Source organism: Pristiophorus japonicus, chromosome 9, assembly GCF_044704955.1.
Source record: "Pristiophorus japonicus isolate sPriJap1 chromosome 9, sPriJap1.hap1, whole genome shotgun sequence".
Taxonomy (NCBI): Eukaryota; Metazoa; Chordata; class Chondrichthyes; family Pristiophoridae; genus Pristiophorus; species Pristiophorus japonicus.
Genome location: NC_091985.1, coordinates 160,870,877 through 160,888,293, shown reverse-complemented (window position 1 = coordinate 160,888,293; position 17,417 = coordinate 160,870,877). Strand labels below are relative to the sequence as shown.

At 43.1% G+C, this 17,417-nt stretch overlaps 1 protein-coding gene across 2 annotated transcripts in view; it reads right to left on the bottom strand.

Moving 5' to 3' along the window:
* znf292b (zinc finger protein 292b) overlaps window positions 1-17,417 on the bottom strand; it is a 199,323-nt gene that overhangs the window by 13,698 nt on the left and 168,208 nt on the right. For both annotated transcript variants that reach the window (XM_070890009.1, XM_070890010.1), the window contains 3 exons: window positions 6,426-6,628; window positions 4,538-4,674; window positions 1,820-1,961 (listed from right to left, as the gene is read on the bottom strand). In XM_070890009.1, the coding sequence (XP_070746110.1) occupies window positions 1,820-1,961; window positions 4,538-4,674; window positions 6,426-6,628 (482 nt within the window). The remainder of the gene's footprint in view (window positions 1-1,819; window positions 1,962-4,537; window positions 4,675-6,425; window positions 6,629-17,417) is intronic.

The following is a 17,417-nucleotide window of genomic DNA, read 5'->3' as shown; positions in this document are numbered from 1 at the left end:
ACCAGCTTCACGTTGCATGACAAACAGACGGATTTGCCTTCCTTCTCAGGTAGCAAGCCAAGACCTTGGTGGTCCGTGGCTACCCCAATAGCCCGTCCCCTTCCTTGTGGAAGAAAATTAATGGGACGGCCATTAAGCTGTGGGAAAGGGAAAGTCATGCGCCTTATTTGGATTAGGTACCCTAAGAAAAGGCAGGCTTTCTCAAAGCTTCTTCCAAAGATTCAGCAGGTTTGGCATGATATACTCAGCGGTCTGATAAATGGACAACTTACTCTTCAGAATGGACTTGCAGTTTGACATTTTCTATTATAACTGAAGACGTCACTCCATGAAAGCACTAACCTTGCTCAAAATCAATCCCGCATATGGTACCAATCTTCTCTCAAGTGAGTTCAAGTCCCATTCCAGGGACTTGAACACAGTCCAGACTGACTTCAGTGCAGTACCGAGGGAGATGTTAAACTATAAAAGATTTCATGACACAGGAGGGTTCTCCGTGTCCTGGCCAACACTTAACCTTCAAAGCAACCCCACCGAAAACAGGTGAATTGGTCATGCATCTCTCTCTGGTTGTGGGACCATTGCTGTGTGCCAATTGGCTGCTGCTTTTGCCTGCACAACAGTGATACATTTCAAAAGTAATGGACGAGCAGTGATGCACTCTGGGACACCCCTAAGAATGTGAATGGTACTATATAGGCACACGTTTGTTCTTTCTAAATACACTCACTATGTATAAAATACACTGAAGTTTGTAAAAATAATGTTAAACTTTAAAAATATATCTCATGTCTTTCACCCTTCTAAACACATTAAACAGATCTATTATTTGTAACTTGAATGACAGCAAAAGTAAAATTTGTTTCCAAGCTAACAGGAAATGTAGCTAATAAAATAACCATTTACATTTAACGCAGTATAACAAACAGAAAATGCCAGAAAACAGCAGGTCCGACAACATCTAAAGGGAAAAGACAATGTCCATGTACAACCTTCAATGGTCTGACAAATGATCCACAGCCCGTCTATTCTCTCTTCAGCTGCTGATGGTGTCACTTCATACTTCAGTACTCTGCTTATATTTCACATTTCCAACACTGCACTTTTTTCTTGTTTAATACGGTGATGTATTTTCTTGGTCAGAGAGCCTATATGATTGTATAACTGGCATATGCCAGTAGGTTTACTGGTCAACGTAATGGGAACAGTAAAAATATCCTGTGAAACACTGATGTTTTATTACGTTAAAGACGCTATATAAATATAAGTAGTTGTTGTTGCAGTACTTAGGGAGATCTGCACTGTCAAAGGTTCCAACTTTTGGATGAGACATTAAATCGTCGGCCTGTCTCTCCTCCAGGTGGATATAAAAGATCCAATGGTGCTTTTTGAAGAGGAGCATTGGAGTTTTCCCGATATCCTGACCAATATTTGCCTCACCCAAAGCACCAAAATTCGATTAACTGTTCATTGATCTAATTTTGTAATGGGATCTTGCTGTGTGCAAACCGGTTGCCACATTTCCTTACAAAACGACAGTAACTACGCTTCAAAAGTAATTCACCGGCTGTCAAGTGTTTTGAGGCGTCCTATGAATGTGAAAGGTGCTACATAAATGCAATTTCTTTCTTTCTTTCATTATATTCTCCAGTTTTCACATAATGTGTTTAATTGCTGATAACATGGATCTGTTCACAGCACCAGGCTTGCTCTTTCCCTCATATTTCCGTACCGTCCCTCTTACATGTTCAAATCAGAAATGAGTTACAATTATTTCCCATAGCATGCAATGGAACTTTGCACAATAGATTATTCATACCTCGGACTGGATGACCTTAATAAGAAAGAATATGTGATAAACCGTTTTGGATAACATGGAGAACTGCCGACAGCATTCCAGAAAACTCTGTTCGGAAGACTCCATCCGTTGCTGCAATTTGCTCCAGAAGAGTGTCAGTTCCCTGAAAACAAAAGTATTTCGCCATTATTCATTTTAGAAGGTCAGAACATGTGGAGTCAAAGGACAAGGAGCAGAATGGATAGCAAGCTGGCTACAAATCAGAAAAGAGAAAATAGCTACTCAGACTGGCAAGACAGGAAGTGGACTTGACAGAGCTAGGTCTTGGTCCAGTGGCAAGGATTAACCAGGACGACTGGAGACCAGCTCTGCTGCACAGACCTAGTGCGTACACCTATCGCAGTGTGGGCTGGCCCGTGCTGCCCCAGGGCCCTTGCCTCATCTGGACCCTGAACTCATGCCTCTCCTGGATCCCAAAATCCAGGTTGCTGATTGGAGCGTAAGCAGGTACAGCAGGAGCAGCAAGGTCGGGGCGAAGAAGCGGCGAGAGATTGTAGAACGAAGTGACAGGATACACTTGCTAGGAAAGGCTGAAAAGAGAAGGCTGAGGAGTGACCTGATAAGAGTTCTTTAAGTTTATGAAAGGCTTTGATACGCTGGACATGGATAAAATATTTCCACTTGTGGGAGAGTCCAAAACTAGAGGTCATAGATATAAAAGAGTCATTACTAAATCCAATAGGGATTTCAAAAGAAGCTTCTTTACCCGGAGCAGTAACAATGTGGAATGTGCTCCCACAAAGAGCAGTTGAAGTACATAACATAGAATAGATTAAGAGGGGATTTGATAGAGATGTTCAAAAACGTGAACGAGAGTGTAACTAAAGAGAACGTGTTTCCAACGTTAGACGGGTCGGTAACCAGAGGACACAGATTTAAGGTGATTAGCAAAATAACCAAAAGACATGAGGAAACATTTAAAAAAAATCTTTTTAAACACAGCGAGTTGTTGCAATCTGGAATGCACTGCCTGAAAGGGTGGCAGCAGAGTCAATAGGAACTGGATAAATACATGTGCAAAAATTACAGGGCTATGGGGAAAGTGCAGGGGATTAATTGGATAGCTCTACCAAAGAGCTGGCACAGGCATGATGGGCTGAATGGCCTCATTCTGTACTGTATTATTCTGTGATTCTAAGATGCATTTAAGGGGAAGCTAGATAAGCAAACGAAGGATCTGCAGATAGGGTTAAATGAAGAGGGGTGGGAGGAGGCTCAGCATAAACAGTGGCACAAACCAGTTGGGTTGAATGGCCTGTTTTCGTGCTGCAGACTCTATGTAATATGCTACCATTTAATTCTCACCCCTGCCATATATTCTCCCTGGGCCATATATTCCCTCTGGCAGAAAAGATGACTTGTTTCCTTGCTTCTACTGTTCCTTGCTTGTTCTGTATCTGTCACCAAGACCTGTGACAGTGGCTTTGTGACTCTGCTCCCTCTCCTCACCATGAAGGAACACTGACCAGTGCAGTGGAGTGGGGGAAATCAAACCTAAGTTCCACCACTCTATGGCACAATGTCTTTGTGCGCCACACAAACATTATCAAATCACTTCCATTACCACAGAGATCCTAAACCATAATTCTTTATTGCATGCAGGTAAACTCGGATATTTTATATTGCTTTAGATTTCAGGTAAATCTACTGTACTAATAACATTTGCTTTTCTGTTATTTAAGCCCAAGTTTGGGAACAAATTACAGATTACTCAGTAAAATCACATTTAGCCTTTCTTTACAATTGGCTGTAAAGCAAATTTCTGAAAGTTAGTCGAGAAAAAAATTCCAATGTAAAACATTTTAACTTGAACATTTGATGTAAAGCAAAAAGTCTCAACATAATCCTTTCCAAGACCTAAAATAAATAAAATAATTTACCCACCTTTCTGATTACCATGCCCTTCGACTCCTGCAGAATTATTACTCTTTTGTGAACTGTGCAGATGTTTGTGAATCAGTTGAAGAACACAGGGATTTGGTGATGCAGTGGGCCAGCACACTGCTGGTCACCTTTGGCTCAAAGTTCATATAGAGACCAAACTGATAGGAAGAAGTTGTGAAGATCTTACGTGAACGGAGCTTGTGACAGTCTCAAACCAGTTCTGGTAGGGGTGATCTATAGCATGAAACTGTATAATCTCACTCAGAACTGGCAATCTCACTCCAAGGCCACAAAAATGTAAGAAATAGTGCAAAATGCAATAATTCACAGTAGTGGAGTTGGAGTGTTCTAAGGTTAGTTTAAGGCACATTGTTGGGTCTGAATAGGAAGAACTTTATAGCTGGCTATGCTACACTTGTTTGACAATGCTTGATGTCGATACTGGACATCTAAAATGGAAAAATGATTCATCTTCTCACCACTCACATTGCTTACTTCAACAATCGCTAAATATATCAAAGTAAAAAATGGTCAACATAAGCCAGACGGTCGGCTGTCACTCAGAAAACAGTGTACAGGCACGACGAAAACATCAATAGAAAGGAGACTCTCTCTGCATTGGTTGAACAATTGGGAGAAAATCATGCATTTGCGAATGAAGGGTCTGCTTCTAGTTGTTAAATCTTGAGAACAATCTATTCTGAAGGTGAACCGCCACACACAATCAGATTAGCTTATCAAAGTTTCTTGTAATATTACGTAATTCACCTCCAACAGGCGAGAATGGTGACTCACCACGCACAGTATAGGTCCCCATGCTGAAGCTGCCGTGTGAGGAAGGCCGTGCACAAGATAAGGGCTAAGTTCTCCTCTCCATCGGACTCCAGGTTACAGATCATCTCCAACGCATCCTTGCAGTCAACTGCTGAGATCTTAATAACAAACCCCAAAATAAACATTTGTAGACTCTAATTAAAATACACTTTCTACAGCAGCTAACAAGGCAAAGGAACTCTCAGAGAGAGTCTTCAAAATTTTGGAACATTCAAAGGGTCAGGCTTTTATAAAAATGACAGAGTGGGCACTGAGCATAAGTTGGAAGATGAGCACTGAAGGTCAGAGATTGGTTTGGAAGAAGCTTTTAGAAGGTATGGAGATGTAGGGAGTTGGGTAGATCTAGGAAGAGAGCACTAAAGTGTAGGACCAAGATGTCTGAAGGCATTGTCACCATTGGTGGAGAGGGTAGAAGTTTTGCATTCAAGACTGGAGAATGAATGCTGGGACATAGGCTATAAAAGATTAGAGATAAGGTGGGTAAGACTGTGACATCAGTACCAGTAATTCCACCTTCCTGATGACTCACTGCCCTGCTGACAGAACCATGGAACCACAGCCTCGGCCTCCAACTGGCCTTGGCTGTAATACCAAATAGCCTGCTGACAGTGCATTCACTCATAATAACATAAGAAATAGGAGCAGGAGTAGGCCACACTGCCCCTCGAGCCTGCTCCGCCATTTATTTCAATCTTGGCTGATCCGATCACGGACTCGGGTCCACTTCCCTGCCCGCTCCCCATAACCCCTTATCAGTTAAGAAACTGTCTATCTCTGTCTTAAATTTATTCAATGTCCCAGCTTCCACAGCTCTCCAAGGCAGCGAATTCCACAGATTTACAACCCCCCCCCCCCCCCCCCCGAGAAAATAAATTTCTCCTCATCTCAGTTTTAAATGGGCGGCCCCTTAGTCTAAGATTAAGAATTGCTGGTGCTCATGGAGCCATGCCTCAGCATGAATAATTGCATTCGGAGGAGGAGGGAATAAAAAAAATGGCAGTACTATGTGTGCCACCTCCAGAATATACCACCTGTTTCCCAATGACCACATGCAGTGACCTTTTCTTTCCCTCAACACCATCTGGCACTCGATATTGTTTTCTTCTCATTAACAAAAGCTGCCAAAGAATTGGTTGCCCTTGCAGCTGCTCAGTTATGGACCACCACTATTGCGTCAAGGAAAAAGGTTGAAGTTCTGACCGTTGTAGAAGAGGTTCCAGTAGGAACATAGTGGTGGTTGAAAGTATACCACTTTGGAGGGGTAGGGGGAGGGAGAACATCCCTGATCTGACAGAGACGGTGATCAAATCCACTGTCCTGGCAGGAGCAGACTTCACAATATTGCGACGTGCTAGTGCACCTAGCCACCATCACAGAAATATCAAGTGTTGGGGAGGTCACTACTTTCACTGGATTGTCTGCTATCGCTTCTATTGTTTTTATATAGGTGTCTCAATCGTACCCAACAAAACACACCATGTAGGAAAAGCCTAGAAGTTAATGTCAACCAACTCTAGTAGCTGAACTCCGATCTTTTATCTGGGAATCCGCTGCTCCCTGTTTATGTTTACTGCAGTACTGCTCCGTGAAACTAAAATGTTCATTTTAAAGGATGAAAGAGCAGCAAATTAACTTATAGAAACCTTAATATTAACCTTCAAAAGAAATGTTAATTGATTGTCTGCAAATATCACAAAACCAAAACTCTCCTGTTTGAAAATGGTCTGCTGGATGTTAAAGTCACATACATACAATTGTAATTATTTAAAATAACTTTCACAGATCAAATTACTGGACCTGCTTTACTTTGACAAAATCACAAGAGCATCAATAATTTGTCCATGCTTACCTCTTCCATCAAGATGTCGTTGGAGGATGCAGTACAGAGACACGTAAGGTAGGTCTGTTTAAAAATGCTCTTCGTACCAATTTCTGGATGTTCTGCACAAACTTTTGCTAAGTTTGTAGCTTGATCAATTCTCTTCCCTTTGACAAGGTGTCGGATTCGCATTTCAAGAAGGGTAGGACCTTCCTGCATCAGAAATTCATTCACTGCAAAGACCACAAGTTAAATCAATCAACATCCACAATGATCGCTCCTTTTTACTTAAAACAATTTTATAGACTACAAGTTCCCTCATTTACTGCCATCTCACCTCTACAAGCTCCGACTGCTGTAGCTGAACCATCCCACTGCACTCTCCTATTGCATGTCTGCAGAGTGCGGCCAGAACATTTGCATACAATATCAGAGGCTGGGAACTGGCACAACCGATCCGTAATTACCTCAGAAGGTATACTGTTTCACAAATATATAGAATATGTACTTTAAAAAATGTGGCGGTTTCAATTTTAACTGTTGGCCATTAAATAGATGTACTCATCCTGCTTGCATGGTTAAATGATCCAAAAGGACCCAGAGCAAGTATCATATGATACAGCGCAGGAGGCCGCCATTCAGCCCATCGTGCCTATGGTGGATCTTTGGTAGAGCTATCCAATTAGTCCCCTGCTCTTTTCCCAAAATCCCTGTAATTTCTTTCCCTTTAAGTATTTATCCAATTCCCTTTTGGAAGTTATTAAATCTGCAACCACCACGTTTTCAGGCAGTGCATTCCAGATCATAACCACTCACTGCGTAAAAAAGTGTTTCCTCATGTCGCCTCTGGTTCTTTTGCCAATCACCGCAAATCTGCGTCCTCTGGTTACCGACTCTTCTGCCACTGGAAACAGTACCCTTAATAACTGTCAAAACCCTTCCTGATTTTGAACACCTCTATCAAATTTCCTCTCATCCTGCTCTGCTCGAAAGAGAATGTACTCTTCACGGCATCAGGATGTCGCAAAGCACTTCACAGCCAATAAGCGACTTTTGAAGTGTAGCCAATGTTGTAACGTAGGCAAATACAGCAGTTAATTCGTTCACAACAAGGTCTCACAAACAGCAATGAGATAATAACTAGATAAATCTGTGTGTGTGTTTTTTTTAAAAAAGTGATGCTGGTTGAGGGATAAATATTGGGGAGGAGACCAGGACAATTCTCCTTCAAGTAGTGCCACAAGATCCTGCAAGTCCACCCGCGAGGGCAGACGGGGGCCTCTGTTTAACATCTCACCCAAAAGACGGCACCCCGGATAGTACAACGTGCCCTCAGTACTGCGCTGAAAATGCCAGTCTAGTGCTCTAGTCCTGCGGGGAGTGGGAGGGGGGCTTGATCCCATGACCTTTTGACTCAAAGCTGAGAGTGCTACTACTGAGCCAAGGCCTACACTTAAAAAGTGAGCATTAAATCAGCACTGCTGTGTGTTGGGTTGGTGCTAAAATTATTTCCTACCAAGGATATCTTTTATTTCATTGTGGGGAGAAATGTCAAAAATGTCATCTTCCTAAGCTAATCTTTAATGCACTTTTAAATCATGTATAAGTGCCGTAACCTGCAGGGTTACGGACCGAGAGCTGGTAATTGGAATTAGATTGGATGACCTTTTGTTGGACTGTGCAGATATAATGGTAAGTACTGCAGGGAATAGAATACGGCCAGGGTGATCTCCTGGACTAGTTTTGATCGCCTGGATGGGTTGGAGGGGAATTTTCCCAGATTTTTTCTCCCTAAATTGGTCTGATTTTTGCCTCTCCCAGGAGATCACATGGCTCCGGTTGGGGTGGAGTGTAGAATGTTTCAGTATAAGGGGTGTCGCAGTTGTGTGAGGCGGACTGGTTGGGCTGGGTGCTCTTTGCCTTTCCGTCATTGTTCATAGGTTTATATGTAACCGTCAGAGCTGCTGACCAAGGGCTGTGTGGCTCTTTGTCGGCCGGTGCGGACACGATGTGCCAAAATGGCCTCCTTCTGTGCTGTAAATGTCTATGTTTCTATAAACTGACACTGCAACTTTGCTGATAACATTTTGGCAGAAGATCTGGGTAGACACAGATGAGAATTGAATGAAGAGTATTTGAAGGGGTAAAGTGGAGTTCTCCCCGTTGCAGGAAAAGCTGCTACACTGCACCTATTGCACCCCTACCCTCCCAGCTGCAACCAGTCGCAGGCTGCAAGAGAGGCTGCAGGACTATGGGCGATTTGAACCAAAAACTTTCAAACTGTACATCGAAGCAAACCATTGAACCAGGATCCGTTAAAACAAACACGATGCCACATGGATCTCTTAACCTCCAGACTCTGTCCATCCAGTGTCTCCTAGCTTTGTTATAATACACCTTGACCTATGCCCCAGTGATATGATGTGATTATCACTGTTTTCAGCCTGCAGTATATACCATTAAGGTGAAGGTAAACAAATTATTTGATTACCACATCAGAAATATTTAGCTAGTAGAATCAGAGAACATATTTTGAATGAGACTGCAACAAGCCTAACTGGCTGGATGAGACTGGAAGCCATCCAGCTTTTAAGGGAATTAATCAACTACGATTTTATACTGTGGTACCACTTTACCAGAGAGCAGATCAGGAGAATGTTTGTTACGCAGCAAGTTGTGATGATCTGGGATGCACTGCCGGAAAGGGTGGTAGAAGCAGATTCAATACTAACTTTCAAAAGGGAATTGGATAGATAGTTGAAGGGGAAAAAATATCAAGGCTTTGGGGAAAGAGTGGGGCTGTGGGACTAATTGGATAGCTCTTTCAAAGAACCAGCAGAGGCACAGTGGGTCGAATTGTATCCTTCTGTGCTGTATCATTGTAATATTGGGGGGGGGGGGGATACAATGCACTCTTTCCACCAAAAATAAGGAAATTGCAGCAAAACTGTGTACTGCATTACATCACCACTGAAAATACAAGCAGTTCAGTGAGGAGATCAACATCTATTCTGGGATTAAGACAATTTATTCAAATGTTCATTTTATTTAGTAGGGAAGCTAGTTTGCTGTGAAGATGACAGACACTCATCCCTAGCCATTAGCATTCATTGAAGATGCTGCTGTCTGAGTCATGGTAGGCGAAGTTGATACTTCTTTGGACAAAAACTTAACCTTTAGTCCACATCTGACCACTTTCCCACTTGTATTTATATAACTGAAAAATGGTAGATTAGTGCTTGATATCCAGAAATCGGCCATCATGTGGCAGTCACATTACCTGCATTATTTGATTATTATTGGTCCATCATTAGATATACCAAGGTTTATTCTTGCAGCCATGACAGCACTGAGAAACCCTACAACAGCCGTGGAGTGTAAATACATTGAGGCAAATACCTCAATAGAAATTACTGTGAAGCGCACCACCGAGATACTGAAGCAAAGCTACTGCTCTGAATAGCTGAGACACTGTGCTCCCCTTTATCTGAGGATGTTCGCTTGTCCTATTCGTTAGCCAGATCAACTGGCTGTCTAAACATCCCTCGTTTATGCAAGATAGGTTGAGGCAACGTGGTGTTGTGGGTGCACCTAGATAAAATGGTGCATTGTCCTTTTTAGAGTTAGTCGGCCAACAGTTATCTGAGCCTCTTTAGCTGTATCTTAAGGATTAATAATTCTGCTGGTTTGAGATTGAGGACAGTAACAAATCCTTTACGTTGCTGTAATAGTCATTTCTTACCAAAAGGTGGAGTAGTTACCTTTTATATACTGAAGTAACAAGTGTCATACCTGACTCTATTCACTGTGTAGTGCTGCACACAACTCCACTATATTCAGTCTGCTTCAGCACACTACCGAGTGACTGGAATAATATAACAAACAGTCAAGTGTGCCCATTATATAGTCAGCTCAGGGTAGCCATCTTGCTAATGGACAGTTTGCCTGACAAATTTGACCGTGCTTCGTCCATTGCTGTAATACAGCACTTTACTGATCACGTGGCCGACAAGGTTAAAATATTACATACCTCATTGGTAGGGAGGCCTGATATAACATCTAATGCTATTTGCCTATCACTTTACAAAATTTGCTTATGATTCAAATAATTTTATTGTTCCCATGATGCGCTGTGGGCCATCAGCAGCAGCAGAATTTATTCCACCACAATCTGTAACCTCATAACCCGGCATATCCCTCACTCTACCATTATCAAGCCAGGAGACCAACCCTGGTTCAATGAGAAGTGTAGAAAAACTTGCCAGAAGCAGCGCAAGGTGTACCTAAAAATAAGGTGCCAACGGGTGAAGCTACAACACGGGACTACATGTACGTTAAACAGCGGAAGCAGCATGCTATAGAGAGCGCTAAGGCATGCCATATCAACGGATCAGATTGAAGCTCGAAAGTCCTGCCATATCCAGTTGTGTATGGTGGTGGAAAACTTTCCCTGTAATTTTTTTTGGTGTAGGGGCTGCATGGCCCATAAACAGTGTCGTGCATGCGCAAAGTTTAACATAGAAAACGCTGGTCCCAGGCTGTGTGGGACCGGCAGAGAGCTGCAGAGCCGCACGACTTAGAGGGAACGTTGATGATGGACAATTAAGCAACTAATGGGAGGAGGAGGCTCCATCCTCAATGATGGCGAAGCCCAGCCCAGAATACAAAAAACAAGGCTGAAGCGTTTGCAACCATCTTCAGCCAGCAGTGCCGTGTGGATGATCAATCTCGACCTCTTCCTGAAGTCTCCACCGTCACAACAGCCAATCTTGAGACAATTTGATTCACATCAAGAAACGACTGAGCGCACTGCAACGGCGATGGGCCCCAACAATATCCCAGCTGTCATGCTGAAGACTTGTGCTCCAGAACTAGCCGCACCTCTGGCCGAACAGTACAACTACAACACTGGCATCTATCCGACAAAGTAGAAAATTGCCCAGATATGTCCTGTCCACAAAAAGCAGGACAGATCTAATCCAGCCAATTACCGCCCCAGCAGCCTATACTCAATCATCAGCAAAGTGATAGAAGGCATCATCGACAGTGCTATTAAGCGGCACTTATTCACCAATAACCTGTACATCAATGCACAGTTTGGATTATGCCAGGACCACTCGACTCCAGACCCCATTGGTCCAAACATGGACAAAAGTGTCAAATTCCAGAGGTGAGTGTGACTGAACTTGACATCAAGGAGGCATTTGACCGAGTGTGGCATCAAGGAGCCCCAGTAATGTTGAAGTCAATGGGATCAGGGGGAAAACTCTCCACTGGCTGGAGTCATACCTTGCACAAAGGAAAATGGTTGTGGTGATTGGAGCCAATCTTCTCAGCCCAGGACATCATTGCAGGAGTTCCTCAGGGCAGTGTCCTAGGCCCGACCATCTTCAGCTGCTTCATCAATGACCTTCCCTCCATCATAAGGTCAGAAGTGGGGATGTTCACTGATGATTGCAGTGTTCAGTTCCATTCACAACTCCTCAGATAATGATTCAGTCCGTGTCCACATGCAGCAAGACCTTGACAACGTTCAGGCTTGGGGTGATACATGGCAAGTAACATTCACGCCGCACAAATGCCAGGCAATGATTATCTCCAACAAGAGAAAGTCTAACCACCGCTCCTTGATATTCACAGCATTACCATCACCGAATCCCCCACCATCAACATCTTGGGATCCTGGGGGGGGGGGGGGAGGGGGGGGTGTCACCATTGTCCAAAAACTTAACTGGACCAGCCACAAGTACTGTGGCAACAAAAGTGGGTCAGAGGCTGGGTATTCAGCGGCGAGTGTCTCGCCTCCTGACTTCCCAAAGCCTTTCCACCATCCACAAGGCACATATCAGGAGTGTGATGGAATTCTGTCCATTTACCTGGATGGTGCACCTCCAACAACACTCGAGAAGCTAAACATCAGTTAGGACAAAGCAGCCCACTTGATTGGCTCCCCATCCACCACCTTAAACATTCACTCCCTCCATCACCGGCGCTCCGTGGCTGCAATGTGTACAATATACAAGATGCACTGCAGCAACTCACCAAGGCTTCTTCGACAGCACCTCCCAAACCCACGATCTCTACCACCTAGAAGGACAAGGGCAGCAGGTGCATGGGAACACCACCACCTCCAAGTTACACACTATCCTGACTTGGAAGTATATCGCCGTTCCTTCATCGTCGCTGGGTCAAAATCCTGGAATTCAATCCCTTACAGCACTGTGGGAGCACCTTCACCACACGGACTGCAGCGGTTCAAGGCAGCAGCTCACCACCATCTTCTCGAGGGCAATTAGGGATGGGCAATAAATGCTGATAGCTCACGATGCCCACATTCCATGAATGAACACAAAAAAACTTCAAAAAATTCACTGGCTGTGAAGCACTTTGGAGTACCCAGAGGCCATGAAAGGCGCTATATAAATGCGATTTCTTTCTATTTATAACAGAAAATATTTATCTCCCACAGTTGATTTGTTGAAGATGCAAGTACTTTGTTAATTTGTTTGTTTTTTCATCTGCCCTTATTTATCTCAGTCATTTACATGATTATAAAAGCTATCTATTCTCTTCCTTACTTCTTAAACTGTAACTAATTCTTGCTGAAGTTAGAACTGACGTAGAGTTGCCCAGGGAGGCGATCCCACCACTATGTCTCCAGCAACCATCACTGGAACAAATGGATCCTTGCCAGGGCTCAGATTGCCTTACTGACCATAATGTCTCAGCAAAACACTTCATCAACATCACCTGCAGGGGAGGCATCAGTCTCCCAAAATCTACCTAATCCAAAAAAACAATATTAGTTCAGTTTTCAGTTAACAGATTAAAATGATTAAAATATTGGAATAGGTAGTTTAAAGACTTTTTTATTCCACTTGTGTCTCCCATACTACAACCTGGATATCGTCGTTCCATTTTCAGGTGACAAAAACTACAATTGCCACGATCAACCTCTAATTATTTGAACAATTCGACTGGAGTTTTACAGTACTTGGTTTGTGAATGATAGCCTTGTAAAGGAAAATTGAGGAATCCGATTGCTTATTTTTCTGCTGGTTCTTTACATTTCATTGGTCCTTTCTTCATTCATTCACATTTGGACAATTGATATTGATTCACAACAGGCAAGTGATTATTTGAGCCCATCACAACTTTTTGCCTTGAGAGACAATCTGACACTTTGGAGGTGTGACATCTCAAATGCCACACTTTTAAACATGTCGCACTTTTAAGAGGCAATATGACAGATGTACAGTACAGCAGGAAAAGGACGTTGTAGAAAAATTCCTTTAAGACTTGGTCATGAACCACTTTTTCAGCCACTAATTTTCCACTGCCTGTAATTTGAATGGTGCCTGTGATGATTTACTGACATCTCTTAAGAGATTTAGGTGATGGTGACGACTCGCACTTAGAACATAGTTAGCTTACAAAAAAATTGTCCCAAGTCACTTCAAATACAAAGGAAAAATGGATGTTGAGCTAAAGATTAAAAGCTTCATCGAAGAGGTCAATTAAGAGGAGGATCTCAAAGGAGAGGGAGGTGGAGAAGTTTGGGCATGGAATTCCACAGCATAGAGTCCAGGCATCTAAAAGCACACCGCCAATGGTGGAGTCAGGCACAAGAGGCCAGAGAGAAGAGCTTTGTCTGGGGGGTGGGGGGTGGGGGGTGGGGGTGAGGAGAGAAGGAGAAAAGGGAGAGCGTTTGTAGGAGGTAACAGAGCTATAGGCAGTTTGTGGCCATGGTGGGATTCAAACACAATGACGAGAATTTCAAATCTGAGCCATTGAGGGATCGGGAGCTAAAGTTAAGTCAGCAAGGGGATGGATGATGGGCGTGCAGGGCTTGGTGTGGGATAGGATACTGGCAGAGTTTTGGATGAAATTAAGTTCATGATGGATAGGAGGCCGGGCAGGACAGCATTGGAGTAGTCAAGTCTAGACGTGACAAAAGTATGGATGAGACTTTCAGTAGCGGCTACACTGAGGTGTCGTGGAAGTGGGTTATGTTACAGAAGTAGAAGGTGACCTTTGTGTTTATGACATCTGAATTCTTTGATCACGTTATAACTTCATCACTTTCATGTATTTTACTTTTATAGTAGTTTGTGAGGTACCATTGGTGCAGTGCAATACAGTGTGGTTTGTGAGGTACCATTGGTGAAGTGCAATACAGTGGGGTTTGTGAGGTACCATTGGTGCAGTGCAATACAGTGGGGTTTGTGAGTACCATTGGTACGGTACAACACACTGATTTGTGAGGTACCATTGGTGCATGCAATACAGTGCGGTTTGTGAGTACCATTGGTGCATGCAATACAGTGCGGTTTGTGAGTACCATTGGTACGGTACAACACTGTGCGGTTTGTGAGGTACCATTGGTGTAGTGCAATACAGTGCGGTTTGTGAGTACGATTGGTGCATGCAATACAGTGCGGTTTGTGAGTACCATTGGTACGGTACAACACTGTGGTTTGTGAAGTAAGATTGGTGCAGTGCAATACTGTGTGGTTTGTGAGGCAAGATTGGTGCGGTACAATACTGTGTGGTTTGTGAGGTACCATTGGTACGGTACAATACTGTGTGGTTTGTGAGGCAAGATTGGTGCGGTACAATACTGTGTGGTTTGTGAGGTACCATTGGTATGGTGCAATACTGTGTGGTTTGTGAGGTACCATTGGTACGGTACAATACAGTGCGGTTTGTGGGGTACCATTGGTACAGTACAATACTGTGCGGTTTGTGAGGTAAGATTGGTGCAGTGCAATACTGTGTGGTTTGTGAGGCAAGATTGGTGCGGTACAATACTGTGCGGTTTGTGAGGTACAATTGGTGCGGTACAATACTGTGTGGTTTGTGAGTACCATTGGTGCGGTACAATACTGTGTGGTTTGTGAGTACCATTGGTGCGGTACAATACTGTGTGGTTTGTGAGTACCATTGGTGCGGTACAATACGGTGTGGTTTGTGAGGTACAATTGGTGCGGTACAATACTGTATGGTTTGTGAGTACCATTGGTGCGGTACAATACTGTGTGGTTTGTGAGGTACAATTGGTGCGGTACAATACTGTGTGGTTTGTGAGTACCATTGGTGCGGTACAATACGGTGTGGTTTGTGAGGTACAATTGGTGCGGTACAATACGGTGTGGTTTGTGAGTACCATTGGTGCGGTACAATACTGTGCGGTTTGTGAGGTAAGATTGGTGCAGTGCAATACTGTGTGGTTTGTGAGGCAAGATTGGTGCGGTACAATACTGTGCGGTTTGTGAGGTACAATTGGTGCGGTACAATACTGTGTGGTTTGTGAGTACCATTGGTGCGGTACAATACTGTGTGGTTTGTGAGTACCATTGGTGCGGTACAATACTGTGTGGTTTGTGAGTACCATTGGTGCGGTACAATACGGTGTGGTTTGTGAGGTACAATTGGTGCGGTACAATACTGTATGGTTTGTGAGTACCATTGGTGCGGTACAATACTGTGTGGTTTGTGAGGTACAATTGGTGCGGTACAATACTGTGTGGTTTGTGAGTACCATTGGTGCGGTACAATACGGTGTGGTTTGTGAGGTACAATTGGTGCGGTACAATACGGTGTGGTTTGTGAGTACCATTGGTGCGGTACAATACTGTACGGTTTGTGAGGTACCATTGGTGCGGTACAATACTGTGTGGTTTGTGAGGTACAATTGGTGCGGTACAATACTGTGTGGTTTGTGAGGTACCATTGGTGCGGTACAATACTGTGTGGTTTGTGAGTACCATTGGTGCGGTACAATACTGTGTGGTTTGTGAGTACCATTGGTGCGGTACAATACTGTGTGGTTTGTGAGGTACCATTGGTGCGGTACAATATTGTACGGTTTGTGAGGTACAATTGGTGCGGTACAATACTGTGTGGTTTGTGAGGTACCATTGGTGCGGTACAATACTGTGTGGTTTGTGAGTACCATTGGTGCGGTACAATACTGTGCGGTTTGTGAGGTACCATTGGTGCGGTACAATACTGTGTGGTTTCTTGCGATGGTGGTGTTTTTGCATCTTCTGAGGTAACCTTGACTGCTGATGGTGATGGTGGTGGTGAGACATTTATTCTGTTAATATGTCATTAAAGATTATGTACAGATTCAATTTTTCAAAATGTACAAGAATTGAATGTGAAGATTTTTTACATGAAACTCAAGAGTTTAATAAAAATTGTGGTTTTGATCTTTAAAGTACTGTTTTAACATCCCTGAATTTCTCCTAGTTGTAATTTTTTTTAATATAAAAAGAGGTAGTTGGAAAAACATATCAAGCTGGTAGTTCCCACAACCAATGATCGCCTCCCACCTTCCACTCGGATAACCAATAATATTCCGCCAAGTTGACATTCTTGCTCAGTTACCTGCTAATCTCTCCACTCCCACAGAACAACAAACGATGGTTTTGAAATAATGGAAACCATGACAAAATTTGAGAACCAATTATAACTCACTACCTAAATCCTGTATGTAGGAAAAGATTAAATTAAAATAGAGGCAGTAAAAAGATAACTGACAATTAGAAGAAATGTACAGGGCTCAGCCATCTCTGCACAAAGACACAATCAAACGGATATTAGTGATTCAGTACACACATGAGCTGCATTTTCCTAATTAAATATTAATCGTATTCCAGCACTTTAAGATGGGTAATTGCTCAACTTGCTACTTGCTCACTCAGCAACAATCACAGAAATAAAACCAAACACAAAGATACTGACAATAACTGCAAAATCCAAGGACAATTCTATGGTTTCTAAGCCATCTCTAAACAGAAGTAACCTAGGAAAAGTAATCAAATTCTGTATCAGTCGCGTAGCCTTGAAACCAAGGGTAGATTTGTTTTATTTGTACCGCTGCATCACACTTTCATGTGAGGATAGAACAGATCAGGGATTTGGAGGCAGAGGTCACTGTGATGAGGTTTTCTGTCCATTCATTTACCATCCAGATAAGTTATGAATTAGTGAACCCAGCACTTAACACTGACTTTG